This window comes from Ctenopharyngodon idella, chromosome 5 (genome assembly GCF_019924925.1).
Source record: "Ctenopharyngodon idella isolate HZGC_01 chromosome 5, HZGC01, whole genome shotgun sequence".
In the NCBI taxonomy this organism is placed as follows: Eukaryota; Metazoa; Chordata; class Actinopteri; order Cypriniformes; family Xenocyprididae; genus Ctenopharyngodon; species Ctenopharyngodon idella.
The window spans coordinates 13628391-13649917 of record NC_067224.1 but is presented as its reverse complement, the minus strand read 5'-3'; the positions used below and the strand labels follow the sequence as shown (position 1 = coordinate 13649917).

The following is a 21527-nucleotide window of genomic DNA, read 5'->3' as shown; positions in this document are numbered from 1 at the left end:
TCATTTGCTGGTTTAATTCTAGCTATATACAAAGGCAAGGAACTCATTTTCTTTCCCATAAAATCATTCAAGCAGAATTAAAGTGCATCTTTCAGTAACAATCATAGTAAATCTTTATCAACAAAATGACATTTTATTTGACCATAGATTCTAAAAACCAAAGATTAACTAGGCATTTCATATTAACATGTAAAACGAATAATACAAATTCAAAGACAATACAATTGTCCTTTATTTTCAATACTAAGGTAATAAAGAGCAATAATCACATCCTTACAAGGTTCAATAAATAAGGCTTTTCAGAGAAATCTTTTAAAAAACTAGTTTTAAAGACAGGCACAGAGTTCATAGAAATTTCATCTTTGTATTTATGTCGGTTTTTATCTATTTCTAAACAATGTTTATAACAAAATTGATTTGGTGTAACCATCAAATAAAAAGTATGGAAATACTTTCTTGGACCTTGAATACATATACTCAGTGAACAATGTTTTTTTTGTTTTTTTTTCCTCCACATAAGAGTTTAAATGGGTCCTATCTATTACAGTTATATTGTCAGAATTTTGTCACATGACAGTAAAATGTCTTTCAAAGTATTGGTTTCTGACTTTGATTTGGTGGATAACCAAGCTGATTTATTGCTTTCATTATTATAAGAATTAATAAGGAAAGATTATGTCAAACATATGCATTCCTAGATTTCCATTCAAGAATTTCACTCTCTGAGACAGTTGTGTGACATTTTTGACATCCCAAAAAATATCAAAATTACTTTTAATTCTGAAATTGAAAAGATATTCACAGAAAATGTTCTCGCATAATTTGTATGAACCTCCTTGTGTATTTTCATGAGTCGAAGAACAATTTTTAACAGAAGAGCTTTAATATTTTTTACGCAAACTTTTAAGCTTTGTACTTTGTCAAAAGTTGTGTTTAGTTCTTACATGAGGGAGATGTTGAACCTTCATAGGGTGGTTGTACTATTGTGATCTGGGATGGAAACTCAAAGGCCTGAGGTTTATAACCTGAAAGAGGTTAAATGGAGAAGTACTAATATCTCCTTTCATTAAAGTGCCATTGACCAATGCATATAACACCAAATTGCTCCAGAGGGACTGTCTATTAGTAGGAGAACTTAACAAGGCACTTTCAATAACTGTGCACTCATATAAAACCTTCCCAGAGAGATCCATCTAATAAGGGATGGTTTCTCTCATGGTTGATATTAAATTATTTTTCTGCTTACTCATTTCATTACTCACCTCAATAACCTGACATACACTATTAGCTCCACCAATCATAAAACTCGATGATAACGCATTTTACTGCTGTCACAGATCTACTAAATAGATTTTTACTCAAACTAAAAGTTTAGCAAACAAAGCACAAATTTAGAGCAAGTCCTTAATGTGTCTTTTTAGCAAGACAACCCCAGCCCCTGCGTGCTTAGTCTTCATACATCCGAAGTGTCTGTCAAGAGAAGAAAGAGAAGAAACATTACCAAACAAAGAGATAGAGTCCTTTATGTTCTGAATAGAAGACTTGATGGATGTGTAAGAATACAAAGTTCTGTCATGAAACTCTAGATGGTGCAGTCTTATGAACTCAATCTGCTTGTAATCACATCATTCTCTATAAGGCACAGCTGATTGGTTCCTGCTGTATCAGTAGCCAATGAGCTCGCTGCTCAACCTTCAAATACTTGGTCAGCATTTGCAGCACTCTTTACATATACATATGCTTCCACATATACAAATAGGAGGATAGAGGGTTTTGACAATGACAATTATCAAATGATACTAAATTACCATTTTTGCTCTTTATTTCTCATAATCTCTCTCAGCCTGCAACGTGGTATCATTTGTTCAAGCCACACATAGTGCGCATTCTAATTAGGCACATTTGGGCCATATTGACTCAGGCACACATAGCGTAGCCCACTAGCGTTAAGCCATGCAGGCTGAAAAAAACACCTGGGGGGTGGGGGGGTACATTAGTACACTTCGAGCTGTTTCAAACACCTTATATGCACCTAATGGCAGTCTAATGGCTATATCTGCTTGAGGAAATACTTGCCTAGGTAGATCTAGTCTGTCAAGACCAAGCATATGCCCCATTTCTTAAATTCAAATAAAACTAAAGGGCCAGGCACACATAGTTAGCATACATCCAGTTCATATGGCTCTTTGGAGCAGCAGCAGTACATATGTTTTGGTGGCAGATCTGCTGGGGAGGGCCTGAATTGTCAGCTCCTTTGTCTCCTACAAGTTAGGGGGTTTTCTATGGCGTACACTTGGCTTGTATTGTTCAATCTTCATTGTCACCTGCCCTGTTGGGGGGTAATTACTTTCTCACATCAGCGTATCATGTATGAATTGGCAGTAGCAAGTCCTGTACTTCCTTTGCAGCAGCAATGACAGCAGCAGCAGCGTAGCAGATCTATTCCGCCAAGACCAAACATATCAACATTGTCATATCCATTACCATGCCAAACACTCTGAGAGTTGTCATAACAGAAATATAGTTCACACCTCCAAGTGTTTGAGTCAGGATTATAAGCCTCAACTGATGTAAGAGTTGATATCCCATCTGAGCCTCCGACTGCCTGCAGCGTCCCGTCAAACACTGCCAGTGAAACCTCCACAATGCCAACATGAAAAGAGAAGGAACAAAACACTTAGAACTATAACCTCACTTTACTCTGTCAGCCAGGAAGCAAAACTATATTGACTATATAAGACTATATTGACTATAGAGTGTCAGTTTTGCTGCAGTGTACTTCAGTCAAAAAAAAGTCAATAGGTATGTCAATAGGTGTGTACTAAAACATGGAAAAATAGAAAACAGGCTGCTGTGAGGAAAATAGTCTTACTTTAAACCGCTTGTGTCTCATGTGTTTGACCGGGGTCCACTTGAGGTTGTCAGGGTCAAACTTCTCTGCCGTGCTGAGCTCCAAAAGTAGTTCATCTCTGCCGCCCGCCACATAGATCCGTCGTAAGTACACCGCACAGCCTGGATTCTCTCTGGCAGAGCGCATAGGAGGACATGGACGCCATGTTCCTTCCAGTGGGTTAAAGCGCTCAACTGGTGAGGAAAATACAGACTGGTCTGTTATGCATACTTGAAATTTGAAGGTGTACTAAATACTTTATTGTTAAAGGGATGGTTCAGTCAAAAAAATAAAAATTCTGTCATCATTAAAGGCACCAATATACTTCAAGCGAAATTGAAGAATGAACTGGTATGATGTAATTTCAAACAAAATCAGGCCAAAAGGAGTTTGATTCGGCAGTTCAAAACAGCTTGACAAAGTGTTCGCTCTGGCTGGTAAACACCTTCATACTACCATTGGTCCATGGTGATGATGTAATAGGTGGGCGTGAGTTGGAAACTTTTTCCTCTTCATTTCTTCTGTTCAGTCCGTTGAGGTCAGATGTCTGTGAGTAAAAACATGCGAACCCTGGAGAGCAGCTTTATAGCAGATGTTTGCTAATAGTATACTGCACAAGTATTTCAAACTTCTTTTTGGACCTAAGCAAAGAATGAAAAAGAACTTCCCAATGAGTATACTGGGGCCTTTGCTCTTCCTCGTGTCATTCCAAACCTGTATGGCTTTGGTAGAACACAACAGAAGCTATTTAGCAGAACGTCCAAGCTGCTTGTTTCCATATATTGGTTACTCCACACAGAATTTGATTTGGTGCATATAACCAAACTGATTCACTTTAGTATGAACTTCCTCATGTATTTTTGAATAAGTTTCAGATAAATTAAAGGGTGACGTCTTGACTTATGTTGTTCCAAACCTGTATGACTTTCTTTCTTTTGATAGAGGAGCACATTTAGCAGAATGTCCAACTGCTCATTTCCATATAAGATAAGTTTAACAACTTTTCATTTTGAGGTGAATTATTCCTTTAAGCGATGTTTTGATGGCCATATTGGTCTTTATACTGACTATATGTGTAAGTAAAGTGTTACACAAATGGAAAATATTTTGGTTACTGTATGCATTTGTAGCAATATCATAGGCAAAAAAAGTAGAAAATACTACTATTTAAAATGTAAAATAATACTATTTGGCTGGTCAAATGATGGCGACACCCATGGCGACCCACACTATGCAGTTTTCTAGGCCACTGATGTGAGTACATCATATTATACACTACAACATCTTTGACAAATGTACTATTCATTACTTTCGGAGTAGATTTGTATTATTATTTTTAAAACTTCTTTTTTAAAGCGCACTTTTAAAGATGGTGAAGCAAATGATCCAGTAATAATTCATATTTAATGCAGTAAATAATGCAGCACACAATGTTTTACCTCAGTATTTATCTACAAACTGTTATTTTTATTTCTGTTCTGTATAAGATTTACTCTTTTTTTATTTACATGCACTTTTTTTTTCTTTCTTCTTTTTCTTTTCTTTTCACTGAACAGCTTGTTAACATTGGTTCCAGTACACTGATAAGTAAATATCCAGTAAAAGGTTGTGGGAGTTCTCTTGACCCTCACTTCTCACAGACAGAAATAGGCATTAATACATTCAAGTGTAGCACTTATATGTGCCCTTGTTCTCTTGGAATATATTTATAGCTATGACCAGTTTTTTTTGAGTTTGTGTGAGTGTTTGCATGCTGACAGGAGAGGCATTCGGGTCACTACTGACAAAAAAGCATCAACAAACTCTGGTCTGTTATTATTATGTGCAGAGTTACAGCATTATATAGTGTTTTTCATCAAAATAGAATGTTTTTTTATTATTCTTTTTAAATTGCTGAATAACTTTTTACTGTAAACATTGGTGGGCTTTGCGGAGCAGCCATTCAGAAATTAACTGTGAGACCTGTGGTCTAGAAACTAACATACACACTCTGATACAATGAGTCCCAATGGGGGTAATATGAGTTCAAATGTAGTTGGTGTAATTTCCTAAATTTCTTCTTGCCTCTTCTCGCTGCCAATTCCTGTCCTCCCAATAAATAACAGATTAAATAGCACACTTTTTAAAACAAAAAGAAAAATGCTCTCATTTTGTGCTACACTGATTAGATGGTAGAGTGCATAGTAAAAGTGTAAACTGTATAGTATGTTAGTTGGGACACAACTGTTGTTTTAAAATTAAGACAGCTTTATGGATACTAAATAGGCTCATTGTAAAAACGTGCCTCTATACATTTACAACCACATTAATTATTGAAGTTGATTTGACAAAAGAAAAAATGTATTGTGATAAAAAAAAAATTCAGTGTTGTAGAGCTCTTTTATCATGACTCAAGTTTCACTGTACTCATCCACAAGCATTCTGCATCACAAGTGCGATGTTGTACCAGGTGAGCAATCGAGCAAGTTTACTATGTGAGAAAAGATCCATACATGTGGAGCTGGTTATGTGATGCAAATGTAAAAAGGTATTAGTTTACAAATCATGCACTATGGTAAAAGTGTTTTTGAGATCATAAAATAATTGTGCAAGGAATTGTGCAATAATAAATGTGTAAAACATACTTACAATTCACTTTTCCACAATTTCCAGCCTAAATGACCTAAATGATTCCTTTACACACAAAAATTATGATTACAGGGGTAGATTATCAATTGATAAACATTTATTATTGCACAATTCCTTGTACAATACTCTGTTATGATCTCAAAAACATTTTTACCATAGTGCATGATTTGTAAACTAATACCTTTTTACATTTGCATCACATAACCAGCTCCACATGTATGGATCTTTTCTCACATAGTAAACTTGCTTGATTGCTCACCTGGTACAACATCGCACTTGTGATGCAGAATGCTTGTGGATGAGTACAGTGAAACTTGAATCATGATAAAAGAGCTCTACAACAATGTAAAAAATTTATCACATTTTTTTTCTTTTGTCAAATCAACTTCAATAATTAATGTGGTTCAGATAACATAATATTTTGAGTTTCTGTTGATTAAACCAATCGCCTTCATTGTATTTACTCAAATTTTTAATTTCAATGAACTCAAAATTTTAAGGCAACCAGGTAACTTAACTTATGTTAGCTTTTGCTAACACTATTGTTTAGGTTTAGTGTAGGTGGTACATTATTTTCAAATCCGATAACTTCATAGAGCCACTTACTGGACATTTAATTTCCGAACTGCTGTGATACATACAACAGCCAACATAATAAAATGTCGCCAGGTTCACATTTATCTGTTTCAGATAACATTTCATTTTGAAAGAGTTGCAAAACGTACAAAAAGCAATGTAATATCATTTTGCAGAACTGACGTCACAAGCAAGTTTTTTCCAACGAGCCTGGGTTATACTAAACATCACTTCTCAGTTCTGACCTGAATTCAATGGAATGTCTCCATCAGTTCCTCCCATGACATATAAGAACCCATCCAGTACTGCCGCAGCCGCCCCAGAGCGATGCTGGAGCATTGGAGCCATTTTGGTCCAAGTGTTCAGCACAGGATCATACCTGAATAAAATAATTACATTTGTCCAAAAAAATAATAGAGAGGAAACCAGTATGTCATATATTTTCCATATGAACATATGAGACAAAATATATTACTATTGATTTTTGAACACCAACTGTAAAGTTTTGCTATTATCTAAAACATATTTTTGTCTACACAATGGATAGTCTACATGTGGCATCTGTAAAGTACCTCTCTACGATGTTGGTACAGACTGTTCCATCAAATCCCCCCAGGGCGTACATGAACCCATCCATCTCCACCACACACACACCACTGCGGGGGCTGCTGAGGGATGTCACCTCACTGCTCCACAGATTCGTTTTCGGGTCATACCTGGCAAAGAATTGAAATGCCATGAGGAGGTTTAATCATTCTGTTTTAACATGTTTCTGGTGTTGCTGAGTGTGAGATGAGTCAGACTATAGAGAAGGAAGGGACAGTGTTTTGCAACAACATCAAGTCTTAGCTAGAGGTCAATCAGCAAAAGCTTAGAAATAAAACAATAAACTTCATACCGACTGAATGATATCATTGAAATGATGATTAATAGTACAAATGAACTGCAGAATCTGTATCTGCCAAATGAATCTGTCCTCAGAGCTGCTGTACTGGGAGACAGAGGAAGAGGAACTTTATAAAGGCAAAATTGCAGGATGTCACTATCACATAATTTGATCACTCACCCATCAAGTCAAATGCACAGTGGGAATGAAACTTCATTTGTTTTGTGTGTTTATGTGGTTGCAGAGGAAATCAGCTTTTTTAAACCATTTTAATAATGTTTGTGTGTGTGTGTGTGTGTTTAATGAAGACTATATGAGGTATGAGAGTGTTTGTTAATGGAATTGCTCAGTTTTTGGCTTCAGGTTGCTAATTGAAGCCCGTCTCCATATGTCAGGACAGTATCATCATTCCTCATCCAGTTCCTAATCTAATACACACACATACACGATATTAATGATTTTTCCTAACCCCAAACCTTCAAGAGATCTTAATGACCCTATAATGAAAATTCTGTGATACTCAACCTCATGTTGTTTCCATAAGTAAGTAAAAGATGTAAACAAAAGCCTAAATTAAATCTGTTTATCATATAAAGTGACAGTATATCTCTTCAAAAGATTTGGATCAAACCATTCGATTCATATGGATTACTTTTACTATGTTTTTTGTACTTTTTAAAGCATGACATTTTTGGTTGGATGGACAAAATAATGAGAGAATATTACAATTATTTTAATTTCTGTTTTGAAGACGAAGTCTTATGGGTTTGGAATGACATGAGGGTAAAGAGAAATTTTCATTTTTGGGTGAATTATTCCTTTAACAAGCCTCACAGAAACCTGATGATTCGAAGCAAAACTTATTTTGCCCTATTTATAAGGTTTTCAAAGAGCGAGGGTCACTTCAAATGTCTTCACAAATCTATTTTTGATATTTCATTATATTTGTGAGTAAGAATTTTCAAAAATTTGGCCCTCAAAAGTATACACACACATAAACAGCTGAACGAAACCAGAAAGTTTTCAGGAAATCAAATCAATTATGCTTCAACAAAATAGACTGTGAACCCCTATACATATTTAGCAATGATTCATTGTTTCCTTAATGGAAGGTGAATGGAATATATCACTGACAGCATGTGAGTAAAACAAAATGTATCATGTTCAAGCAGTGGTGACAATACTCACTGAAGGTTGATTTGAGTTCAAACTAAATTACACTGCAGTAGGTTATTAGATTAATGATGAGACTGACCAAAAATAGGTGATGATTTATCAAAGAGTAAAAATACCTCACCTTCACACCTTGTGCTGCAGTGCATAATGACCAGCACACTTTTTTCCATCTTTAAAATGATGTACTGTGGAGATATTTAGGAGATGACGAGACCTTCTAAAAGTGCACTGACCTCCTTTATTTACCTAATCTCAATGTTAATAATTATTTTGCTCTTCACATTGTGATTAAGATGGGCCAAGATCAAAGGAAAGAGTACCAAAATCAGAATAACGATTTTTAGATTTCATCATGTTCTTACTTCTCCACACTGCTCAGACTGGTGATGTCATTACGTCCACCTACAGTAAAGATCAATCCACCCAATGAGCAGACAGCTACATCTCCACAACGCTTCAGCATTGGTGCCATTGTTCTCCATTCATTATAGAAAGGATCAAATCGTTCCACAGCACATGACGCAGCTGTTGGGGTCCAACCACCAACTGTAAAAAAAAAAAAAAAAAAAACAAGAAAAAGAGACTGTCAGAAAATATATTTGCTACACAGCATTATATCATTGCTTTGACTCCTCATATCACAGTGTTTGTGAATGACAGCAAACATCATCATGAATTTGACAAATGGATGTATTACGGACCGCTATGTTCCGTCACCCTGAAACAAGATCACAAATTGGTTTATTTGATTAGTGCCCTAGAAATAGTACAGAATATTTCTTTACTCATTTTACATAACATTTATTGAATGCATTTTTCAAAATCCTGTTTATTTCAAGGTTTGATTAAGTCACAGATTGCTAATGTGCTCTGACTTTTGAATATCACAGTAGATAGTTGATCAGAGCTTGAATGTGTACCAAGGGCTGTTCACACAATGTAAAGTAAATGAGAAATGTTTTCTGTCCCTAGTTCCTCATCAGCAATGTAATTTCGCAATTGCAGATTTTTTATTTAATTATTTAAATTTGTGATAGATCATTTAGTGATTCTTACCAATGAACATTGTGTCCACAAGCTGCTTTTCAGGAGGGATTTTGGATGAATGGACGCAGGTAATGTGTGGGCTGAAAGGAAGACGGTTCCCCTGTGGGCTTCTCTGACCCGATGTCTTCATGAGGTCAGTGACTGTCCGTCTGACAGGGCAAAAACACCCATGTTACATTTTGATCTTTTAGAGTTGTCAAATACCTTACAAATGTAACTTTTATAATATAAATAACATTTTGCTTGTGGGAAAGATCCCTAAATGAGTTTGTCAAATGTACTACAACCATATAATTTTAAAAATAAACAACAAAATAAGCCATGGTCATAAGGTTATTTTTAATCATTGTTAGATGAACCTTTTTTCTTAATTAGCAACAATTCATCATAAGTATTTAATAATATTGACTGCATTTCAAAGCATCATTATAGATAACCACATGAGAAATATTCTAATTGCTCCTTTACATAACCAACCACAGCTTTCATAAAGGGAAGTAATTACCCTTGTTCATCAAGTATCCTCATGTCCTCTGTTCACTGGCTCTGTGTGAGGCAGTAGATGTGGTTGTAGTCTGTTGTTTAGTGAGGCAGTATGTAGATATGCAGATGTACATGGTTTTCTTGATTAGATGGTGTCCTTTTCTTGCCCCCACAGATGATGTTTTGCCCTTTGGGTGAGCTGGAGATACCCTAGAGATACATATCGTATTTGCAGTTTGGTTTAACAGTCTCTAATCATAAAAACTCCAAGTCATCTGATATGTCTTTTGAAATAGAATATGTTCTAGAAAGTGTGTGGAAGTGTTTTGGGCCTGTAAACATCACAATAAAGGAACAATCTTGACCAATAATGGATAATACTGAAAATGTCACACACAGTGTTGGGTGTAATTACTTTCAGTGGATAAGTAATTAAATTACTTATCCACTGAAAAGTAAAGTAAGGGATTACTGTTCATTTTTAGGTAATTTAATTACAGTTACTTATAATGTACTTGCGTTACATACTGTAAATTAATTCAACAGTTCTGTATAAATCAATATTGAATTTGAAATCTAAATTGGTCGTCTAAAGGTAAAAGGAACGCCGCCTCTTTAAAATCGTTAGCTGTAGTGCAGTTGCGCGTGAGTTCGCAACTTCGAACCAGTTGGCTGCATAGTCGCTGTCTGAAGATGTCGGCAGAAGCGAGTGGCTGTTTTGCAGAATGGAAATATTCCAATTACTTCACTTTTTTGACACAGGTAGGCAAGAACATTACGGTAAAATGTAAGCTATGTCCTAGGGAGAAAAAACTGCGCGCACTCTCTGAGAGACGGTCTTCAGTTAGTGCGCTCTCAACCAAAGCGCACACACATAGCCGCCTCTCGCGAGTGTGAGATTTTCGCGGTTTATTACACATAAACGTTCAAATACACACACAGTTATGTCAAAATGCCCGTATTCGCGTTGGTTATGTGAATGTGAACAGCATGTGTAACAGCATATTGTCTCCGTCCATTAGCAGCCTTTAAAACATGTCTAGTATTGGCTGTCTGTATTATAAATGACTATCAAACAACAAAAGAAAAGTTTAATAAGGATTAATCTATATTTAATTTATACAGTTATGACTATGCAGAGTTATTTTATATTTGATTATTCAATTTCTGTGGTATTTTTACTTAGCCTACTACTATTAGATACCTGAAAAATATATAGCATGTTTTTTTTTTTTTTTAATCTTTTTATCTTTAAATATTTTTACCGTGGTATCAACTTTGGTGTCGAGTATTGTGCACTTTTAGTGGTATCGGTACCGACTACTAGATTTTTGGTATCGTGACATCCCTATTTGTTACTAAAAAAATGTAAGTATTATAGTATGTTTTAATAAAGCTAAAATGTTTTAAAAAGCTATAAAACGCTAAACTATTCCATGTTTGACTCATATTTAAATTATTAAAAGAGTTTCCTTTCTATTGTCTATCCGGTCAAGGTTTATAGGGATTTTAAGAAGTAATTAGTTGAATTACTTACTAATTAAATTACTTTTCAGACAGAGTAATTAGAAAAGTATTTTAAATACAACATTGATGATGTAATTAGTAATTAGTAATTAATTACTTTTTTGAAGTAACTTACCCAACACTGGTCACACATATGGTTAGGAATTAACTGAACAATCAATAAATTGGTTTAGTATCTTTTTTCCCCCCAAAAATCTGTCATATTCATCTGTTTCCTGTATACAGGTATAATATACAGAAATAAATGAATCAATAAATACTTTTTATTTAGTTAAATAAGGTAAATTACACACAGTTTACAATATATGATATAAAGTCTATAATAAATAAATTAACATTACTCTGATAAACATTTTATTTAATATTGGTTTTCTTACTTTCAAAGTCAACCTCACCTAACAGTCAATATATCCCAACAGTTGAGGGTCCATTTTTCCTAAAAAGCTTATGACAATAGTATAAATGTATTCTTTTAAAATGTTTAGATTCTAGTGTAGTTTACTGTCCAAAAATACAGTGTGTGCAAAAATCACAGCACACCATTCACAGCTCTGACAGTTGTTGTCATTGTTTTGTTGCGCCTTGGGCCATTTGTTGATTTGTCACTTTTTGTTCTGACACAGCATATTTATATGTGCACTTTCACTGCAGACAAATACAGTTCCCATTCAGTCGGTCACGTTCGACGTACGTCGGACAGACCGACGAATAGGAATCTCGCTAGAGAGGCCAATCTACTTCGAGTGTAACTACAACGAGCCAATGCACATTGGCATGCAATCATATGCATCAGCTGCTCGCCTCGCAGCGCGGGTATATAACAAGCAGCAGGTGCGTTGCATCTTCAGCTTTTCGCTTCGGAGCCGAACGGTGTTTGTTCCTGTTCTCTGCAAGCAAGTGTCTGCTAGAAGACGAGTCAAGCTTTTTGGTTGAACTTCTCTTTTTTTTCGAGTGCGGGCGAACAGCACAGCAGCGGGGTCGAAGTCCTCTCTTTATTTTCTGTTTTTTGTTTCGTTTGCCGTTATAGAGCAAATAGCTGTTTTGACAGCGTCAGAAGGCTGTTCTCACGGCCGGTACGGTGCGCTTCGAGCGCTGAAAGCCGTTTTTACGGCTGGTAAGAGTGAACGCCTTCAAAGAGAGAAAGAGCACACGACAGGCTGCACACAATCCCTGTCTGTGTTGCGGCGGCCGTTCCCCTGCGTGCTTCAGCACTCTAAAAGAGTAAAGTCCCTAAAAGAGCTTACACAAATAGAGCTTGCGTCTTTTTAAAGATGACATTCTATTTGTGTGTTTCTGGATGCGGTCGTTTCCTGTCCTCACTGACGGCCACGATCACTGTTTCACATGTCTGGGCGCGTGCTGAAACGATGTTCGTGGGTGGTTCATGTTTTCGTATGAGAACATGATCACGTCGACACGCCGGTCGTGACTCTTCTTTCTCCGGGAAGCTTGAGTCCCCTCTGTTGTTGGCCAGCTGCCGCTTGTGTGTAAAAGCACAGCCGCGGGTCTGCCCGACACTCTGGGAGACCGCGGAGATCAGCGAGAGCAAACCTCTCGCTCCTCCTGCGTGTCGTGTGCCGTCGAGCTGTCTGGCTGCAGCGCGGGTTGTCACGGCAACCCAGCGCTCGCTCGGCGCTCTAGATGCGCGGTCTCCTTGCCTAATCTCCATTGTAGCGCCCTCTCTGGTGCACCAGAAGAGGTCTACTTTGGTGAAATGGCTTGGGTGTCTTGAGGTTGAGGGGTTCCTTCGGGGAACCAACCCCCTAGGGCCCCTCCCTCTAGCGCATTACATGCTGTGCAGCTTCTGGATTGGATTGCTGGTCCTCTTCATAGGGGAACCTAGCATTCCATTTAGGGCTCCAGCTGAGGGTCAGATGTCGATTGCAGCATCGGAGAGAGGGCTGTTATGCTCTGGAAATGAGGGTGACGCTGCCCACTGTAATGGTGTGTGCTTATGCTGACTCAGATTCAGAGTTTACAGCCATGCTTTCCCGGGTGTTCCGGATGTGCATGAAAAACTTGGCAGTATGGAGCTATATTGGTGCCATAAATATGGAATGCCAAAAGTGCCAAAATCTGCATAGGTTTTTACTCTCTCACTACCCTTATGGGTGGGGTGGCTGTTCACAGACCACACCCACCCTGCATGTGAGGCCAAGGCACTCTTTATGCATGAGGGTAGTTCTGAGCCGGGGTTGAGCTGCGCTTGTTGACTAACCGTGATCAAAGTCACGGCGCAGGCCTTCGGCCAGACGATGTCCACCTCAGTGGTCCAGAAGCGCCCCCCTGGCTTACCTTGCTGAGGTGCAAGAGGTCGTCAAGCTAAACGCTTTCTCGACACTCCCATCTCACAAGGTGGCCTTTTCGGTGACACTGTCGGGGACTGAGCCCAGCAGTTCTCCTCAGTTAGTGGCAGACCGGGGAGCCTCCCCCGACAAACCATTGAGTTCCTCGTGGGCCCTCAGTCTGCTCGTCGCCAAGGGTGTCGTCCCCTGCAGAAAAAAAAAAAACTCCGGCCCAGTCTGCTCTACTGTGTCCGCTGCAGGAAGATGACACCTCCCGTCTCTGCTACTGTTTAAGTGGTTAGTGAAAAATCACCCCTGAGACGGGTGACCCAGAGACGGGTGGGGCTGCTCTCCCCCCCCCCCGGAGGAGGGCCGGGTGGTAAATCCTGTTGGTTGGGTTTGTTTCTGTTCTCCCGCTGGTCCAACAGCCAGCGGTACCCAAATTTTCAAAAAGAGAGCAGTTCCTCCATCTCTGGGTCTGAAGAGGGCTCGGAGAGCAGTGGGAGGAGAAAAGCCTCACCACTCTCATCCCCCTCTTCCTTCGCCAGAGGGCAGCAGCGTGCAGTCGAGAAGGCAGCAAAGCCTCTCCTGCGCCCCCTGCCCAACCGTGGAACCAGGTAGGTGTTGCACAGCACACTCTGACCCCGCTTCGGGCCGCCTCGCAGAGAGAGCCTCCCGAGCTGCGTCCCTGTGTTCCACCTCGCTGCCTCACTGCGGGTACGCCTGCGGTCCCTTTGATCCCGCCTGTACGGTCTCTGTGAGCCTGGTTAGCGCTCCCCAGTCCGTCTCGCTGGCTCATTCGGACCATCGGGCTCGGCTATGCGATTCAGTTCGCCCGGCGTCCCCCCAAGTTCAGGGGTGTCCACCTCACTGCAGTGAAGGCTGTCGATGCCCGTGTCTTGCGTGCGGAGATCGCGGTCCTACTGGCGAAGGACGCGATAGAGCCGGTCCCTCCAGCCGATATGAGGTCAGGGTTCTACAGTCCCTACTTCATTGTACCCAAGAAAAGCGGTGGGTTACGACCGATCCTGGATCTGCGAGTTTTGAATCGGAGCCTTCACAAGCTACCGTTCAAAATGCTCACGCAGAAATGCATTTTCGAGTGCATCCGTCCCCAGGATTGGTTTGCAGCGATCGACCTGAAGGACGTGTACTTTCATGTTCGATTCTTCCGCGACACAGGCCATTCCTGCGTTTTTGCGTTCGAAGGTCAAGCATATCAGTACAGAGTCTTACCCTTCGGGCTGGCCCTGTCTCCCCGTGTCTTCACGAAGGTCGTGGAGGGAGCCCTTGTTCCCATGAGAGAACAGGGTGTTCGCATCCTTAACTATCTCGACGACTGGCTCATTCTGGCACAGTCCCGGGATCAGTGGTGCGAACACAGGGATTTGGTGCTCAGACACCTCAGCCAGTTGGGTCTTCAGGTCAACTGGGAAAAGAGCAAACTCGTCCCGGTGCAGAGGATCTCTTTTCTCGGTATGGAGTTGGATTCGGTCGAACAGATAGCACGCCTCACAGAGGAACGTGCTCAGTCGGTGTTGAACTGCCTGAATACGTTCAACGGCAGGACAGCGGTTCCACTGAAATTTTTTCAGAGGCTCCTGGGGCATATGGCAGCCGCAGCGGCAGTAACCCCGCTCGGTCTGCTTCATATGAGACCGCTTCAACACTGGCTCCACGGCCGGATCCCGAGATGGGCGTGGCAACGCGGCACGTTCCGGGTGGCAATCACTCAGGAGTGCCGCCAAACCTTCAGCCCGTGGTCGGACCCCTTGTTTCTTCGGGCTGGAGTACCCCTAGAGCAGGTGTCCCGGCATGCTGTGGTATTCACGGATGCCTCTGCCACAGGCTGGGGTGCCACGTACAACGGGCATGCAGTGTCAGGGGTTGGACGGGCCCCCATCTGCATTGGCACATCAACTGCCTCGAGTTGCTAGCGGTACGCCTTGCCCTGAGCCGCCTCAAAGGGCCGCTACGGGGCAAGCATGTACTGGTCCGGACGGACAACACTGCGACCGTTGCGTACATCAACCGTCAAGGTGGTCTACGCTCCCGTCGCATGTCGCAACTTGCCCGCCATCTCCTCCTCTGGAGTCAGAAGCATCTGAGGTCGCTTCGTGCCATTCATATTCCCGGTGTGCTCAACCGTGTGGCCAACGAGCTATCACGAGCTGCGCGGCCAGGAGAGTGGCGACTCCACCCCCAGGTGGTCCAACTGATTTGGAGAGAGTTCGGAGAGGCTCAGGTAGACCTGTTTGCCTCACCAGAAACCTCCCATTGCCGGTTGTTTTACTCCCTGTCCGGGGAACACTCGGAACAGACGCATTGGCGCTCAGCTGGCCCCGGGGCCTTCGCAAATATGCGTTTCCCCCAGTGAGCCTACTTGCACAGACCCTGTGCAAAGTCAGGGAGGACGAGGAGCAGGTTCTGCTAGTTGCGCCCTATTGGCCCAACCGGACCTGGTTCCCAGAACTCTCACTCCTCGCGACAGCCCCTCCCTGGCCCATTCCTCTGAGGAAGGACCTTCTTTCTCAGAGACGGGGCACTCTCTGGCACCCGCGTCCAGACCTCTGGAAACTCCATGTCTGGTCCCTGGACGGGACGCGGAGGTTCTAGGTGACTTACCCCCCGAGGTACTTAACACCATCGCTTCGGCACGTGCTCCGTCTACGAGACGGGCTTACGCCTTGAAGTGGAACCTGTTCGTCGAGTGGTGTTCTTCTCGTCGAGAGGACCCCCGAAGATGCTCGATCGGTGTTGTGCTTTCCTTCTTGCAGCAGGGGTTGGAGCGTAGGCTGTCCCCCTCCACCCTCAAAGTCCATACTGCTGCTATCTCCGCATATCATGACCACATAGATGGCAAATCTGTTGGTCAGCACGACCTGGTCGTCAGGTTCCTTAGGGGGGCGAGGCGGTTAAATCCTCCTCGTCCTCCCTCCATACCCTCTTGGGACCTTGCTCTGGTGCTGAGAGCACTTCAGATTGCTCCCTTTGAGCCCTTGCAATCAGCAGACTTAAAGATTCTGTCTATGAAGACTTTGCTGCTGGTTGCATTGGCCTCCATCAAGAGGGTAGGGGACCTGCAGTCTTTTTCGGTCGACGAATCGTGCCTGGAGTTCGGGCCGGGTGACGGCCATGTGGTACTGAGACCCCGGCCTGGCTTGTGCCCAAGGTTCCTACCACTCCCTTCAGGGACCAGGTAGTGAGCCTGCAAGCGCTGCCCTCGGAGGAGGCAGACCCAGCCCTGGCTTTGCTCTGTCCAGTTCGCGCTTTGCGACTGTACATAGACAGAACTCAAAGCTTCAGGACCTCAGACCAGCTCTTTGTCTGTTACGGAGGCCAGCAGAAGGGAAAGGCTGTCTCCAAGCAGAGGATGGCCCACTGGATAGTGGATGCCATCGCCCTGGCTTACCAAGCTCAGGGCGTGCCCTGCCCGCTCAGGTTGCATGCGCACTCCACGAGAGGCGTCGCATCTTCCTGGGCGCTGGCTCGTGGCGCCTCGCTACAGACATCTGTAGAGCTGCGGGCTGGGCGACACCTAACACGTTCGCTAGATTCTATAGCCTTCGTGTCGAGCCGGTCTCCTCCCGTGTTCTCACCTCAGGTCAGAGGCACGGAGAGGCCCCGGCTTAGTGTCGGCTTGCTGCGCTTACATGCGCTTTTTTCTCCAGAGAGTCCCTACAAGGCAGACCCTGTTGAGTCCTCCGATCTCCCTTCGGCAGCCGACATGGCGGAACGTCTGGCGCTAGGCCTATACTCCGTTGTATCCTTGAGAACCGGGTTTAGGCTGGGTACCATATGTGTGACCCTACTGGGATCCCATATGTCTAGTTCCACGGTTGCTCCTAAACGAAGCCTGTGTCTTTCCCTCTGGGAGAACCCACCTCTCATCGAGTTGGAGTCACCCCAGTTCTTCCATATGTAGTACAGCCTACGGGTTAGTCCATATGTACTTCTCCACTTAACTCCTTCGGGAAGGATGTGGCTTCCGCAGCGTTCCTTTCCCAGCGGAAGGGTACGCTTTCCCAGCGTTATCCAATAGTCTCACTGAATGGGTTTTGGGGAACAGCAGTGATTGACACTCTCTGTGTTAGCCCTGTCCCTCCGTCCGTAGGCAAGGGGGTTCAGGTGGCTTACAACAGAGCGCTGGAAGAGGGCAGCCCCTGTGGCGCTTTGGTAGGGATTCCTATTCGTCGGTCTGTCCGACGTACGTCGAACGTGACCGACTGAATGGGAACGTCTCGGTTACAAAGGTAACCCTCGTTCCCTGAAGGAGGGAACGGAGACGTACGTCCCGTCGCCACAGTCGCTGTACCCCGCTGATGCTGCCGCCTATCCGGTTCGGCTCCTCAGCGAAAACCTGAAGATGCAACGCACCTGCTGCTTGTTATATACCCGCGCTGCGAGGCGAGCAGCTGATGCATATGATTGCATGCCAATGTGCATTGGCTCGTTGTAGTTACACTCGAAGTAGATTGGCCTCTCTAGCGAGATTCCTATTCGTCGGTCTGTCCGACGTACGTCTCCGTTCCCTCCTTCAGGGAACGAGGGTTACCTTTGTAACCGAGACGTTTTTCCGTTAGTGCTGTATATCACCACCTTGAATGTCCAAAGATTTTCTCAATGTGTCTGTTCACAAATTGCATTGCAAAGAGTTACTGCTCTGTTGGTCCAAAAAACAGAGTTAACGATTGCAAGCAATGCAACCATATATCGGACGACAAACACAGTGTACTGGAATGAACACAATAAGAAAACCACATTGTGATGGGGTTGCTCATTTATGATAATGCTAATATAAATCAACTGATTTACAACTAGGATCGAGAACATGGCCTGTAGTATTTAGAATCCATTGCATAACCAAACTCCCCAGCCACACTGAGATACAACACACAGGGCAGCTGTAAATTTACCTTATTCTTTGCATAATTTGAATGTTGTTTGTTCTAAGATGAGTGCAGTTTGTTAAACTGTATATTGCCTAAAGGGCGAGTGAAAACTGAAATCCCACAGGTTCTAAACAAGCGGCAATCTAGTGTGCTAAGGTAATTTGGGCTTCAAAAATTAATCCATCCAAGCCATTAAATCTTAGTTCAGCCAGAAATAAACATGATTTAAATATTTTTCCCATTGTACCTTTTTCTGAAAGTAATTTCCGTCATGATCAAGTGAGTCTCCAGAGTGTAAGCTCCAAATGGCCATCATTAACTTCTAGTCCTGCATGCTACATTTGGCAGATCTGCTTTTGGGTGTTTGAGCAAACAAGCTGTATATATAATCCTGTCATGTAAATTGTGTTTACTATCAAAAATAATGTAATGCTTCTGTTCCAAAATAATCACATCTAACTGATTGACACTTTTCGTACAAGAGATTTCCTGACTTTCTCTTAAGACTACTATTTATGTGATTGGCTTTCTGAGATATTTGCTAAAACTGAATGCTTATACAGCAGATGTATAGACATCTCAATAACAAAAGCACGTCCATTGAAAGGACTCACCAGGGGGTTGGCTTCTGAAATAAACAAAAACAGAGGTGGTCTTATATGAGACACCAAATGTCAGAACAATTTAAAACCAGACAGAATGTGTTATCCTCAATATTGAACACAGCAGGGAGTTATAAGTTTTCAACAGGTTTTTGCCCTTTCAAAGATTGCAAGAAGGAGCAAAACCAAAGAAGTAGAAATGTTATTGCAAATCGAGAGCTCATGATGTTCTCTGTGCATGTTATTAAAGAGCAAAGGGGAAAACAGCCATAAGGATTTGATATACTTATGACATAGCACTTATTGGGTAATCCTGTGATGAAATCACATGACTGTATTAGTACATGCTCTTTTGACTAGAGGGGTGTTTGCCTTTCATATTTTGGTTCAGCCCTTATCAAATTTTTAGCACCTTATGAGGTTTCTGTGCTAATTATCATTTGATAAAGACTGAACTATAATATGAAATCATCAACTTAAGTTCTAAAACTAAAATGCCCTACATTTGTATATCATTATATAACAATTGGTCCTGGTCCTCAGTCCAGTCTTTATCAAATGATGATTAAAGGGGTGGTTGATTACAATTTCACTTTTTTTAACTTTAGTTAGTGTGTAATGTTGCTGTTAAAGCATAAAATACGTCTACAAATTTACAACGCTCAAAGTTCAATGCATAGGGAGATATTTTCTTTTAAAGAATTTACATAAACGCTGTCCACGAGAACAAGCAACAAAGGGGGTGAGGTCATGTTGGGCTGCTTTAGAGAAGAGGAAGAGTTGTTGTAATAGAGTGTTGTTGCCATGCCATCATTTTTACACCAGACTGCTTTACAAATGAGGGTCAATTCAATGCTGGATTTGCACAAAACAAATGATGGCACATGCTAGTCGATGAGTTGAATCAACTCCACAGCAACTACATAAATTTATTAACCAACTAGTGATGTTACGTTCTGTGCCGAGGCTTCGGAGCGTGTGTCGAGAAATCCCGTAAGCTTTCAGTGAAGCGCGTATCGAGGCTCGTATCGCTTTAGACCAATGACGTCATTGATGACGTTCGAAGCCTCGCTTCCACCTGACTGGTTCAGGATGTGGTTCGAATATTGGCGCAACATTTTGACAGATATATAAGCGACCCATGGGATCCCCTCAAAATGTGTTTTTAGAATAATAATAATCGCCCCTCCTGCCTATTATGACCAAAGAATTTATTTAAACACATTTAATAGTCCCATTCGTTTGAAGCCAATACGTTTATTACTCAGTTATGTTATACAATCATTATATACCACCAGAAAATACACATTATATTCATATAAATAGATTAGTCTATGTGGAAATTGATTTTTTCTTCACCGTTATTCTAAGCCTTAACTGGCGCAAAATAAAGTGTATCACAGATCACATCGGGTCATCTGTAATGTATCGGCTTGTTTTACACTCTTTGACTACTAGGTGGTATTGTGAGCAAATGAAGCCTCGAGAAATGAACCCTTTTGTGAACCACTTGGCTGAAAAGCTTCGATGCTTCATGAGGCTTCATCTCGCCATCACTACCACTAACCGTTCAGAAACGTCCAGATGTATTCTAAAAGCTGTAACTTCTTCCTGAGTCTCTACGACTCTGGTTTGAACAATGTAAGGCTGAACACCATTATGGACAATCGTCATTTTGGCTGTGTGAGATTCTCCAGCTTTGTTGTTGTTGAGCAGCCAAAGCGCAAGCTGTTAAAGCTCCGCCCTCTTCTGGAAAGCAGGTCGGGAGCAGCAGCTCATTTGCATTTAAAGGGACACACAAAAACGGCATGTTTTTGCTCACTCCTAAATAGGGGCAAATTTGACAAGCTATAATAAATCATCTGTGAGGTATTTTGAGCTGAAACTTCACAGACACGTTCTGCTGACACCAGAGATTTATATTACATCTTGTAAAAGGGTCCCCTTTAACACAGAAACCTTTTATCAAATGATGATTAGCATTGACCAGGTGTTCTGAAACAGTCCAACAGCACTATTTGTACTACTCCACTTGTCTGTGTTTGCTTGTTTCAGAAAGACTGTCTGTTAATATGTAGGTGGTGACAAGTGACTGCCTTTATGAGTGAATCACTAAACTGAATGATTCATTCAAGCAATTCATTGAAAAATACTGATTCATTCACGAATGAAACAAGTGACTGTCACTGAATCATTCACCCAACACAACCATGAAAAAGGAGGGATCTTAGTAACACAGTATCTAAGGGCCAAAATATCTATGATTAAGTAATCACCCAGTACACCCAAGCAACTGCATAACAACAAACTAAAAATAACTCTGAACATCCCAGCATATTTTGACAACTTTTGCATGTACAAACAGTTTTAAATGTAGCATCTCACAGCGTATGCCAGAACACTGCATCTTCCTGAAAGATACTGTAAGTTATGATGACTAATGCATTTTGTCTTGGTGGAACGTCCAAGCGGGACTTCTGAAATACCAAAGCAGCTGTCTTAGTCTCTCACAGCTCAGGCAGAAGATTACACAAA

At 41.7% G+C, this 21527-nt stretch overlaps 1 protein-coding gene across 1 annotated transcript; it reads right to left on the bottom strand.

The window, feature by feature from the left end:
* Positions 1–214: 214 nt before the first annotated feature.
* On the bottom strand, positions 215–9871 carry LOC127513046 (kelch-like protein 20). The gene is made up of 8 exons (XM_051894515.1): positions 9709–9871; positions 9213–9352; positions 8519–8702; positions 6667–6810; positions 6340–6473; positions 2873–3084; positions 2532–2638; positions 215–1470 (listed from the first exon to the last, which is right to left on the bottom strand). The coding sequence occupies exons 1-8, from the start codon at positions 9729–9731 to the stop codon at positions 1392–1394; spliced, it is 1023 nt and encodes a 340-aa protein (XP_051750475.1). The 5' UTR covers positions 9732–9871; the 3' UTR covers positions 215–1391.
* Positions 9872–21527: the final 11656 nt, after the last annotated feature.

Excerpts from the sequence above, each read along its gene's own strand:
- LOC127513046 (XM_051894515.1), bottom strand. The coding sequence starts at position 9,731 with ATGAGGATACTTGATGAACAAGG. Across the intron at positions 6,474-6,666 it reads TGTACCAACATCGTAGAGAG|GTATGATCCTGTGCTGAACA; the intron begins GTACTTTACAGA and ends TATTTTATTCAG. Across the intron at positions 3,085-6,339 it reads AGACATTCCATTGAATTCAG|TTGAGCGCTTTAACCCACTG; the intron begins GTCAGAACTGAG and ends TTTCCTCACCAG.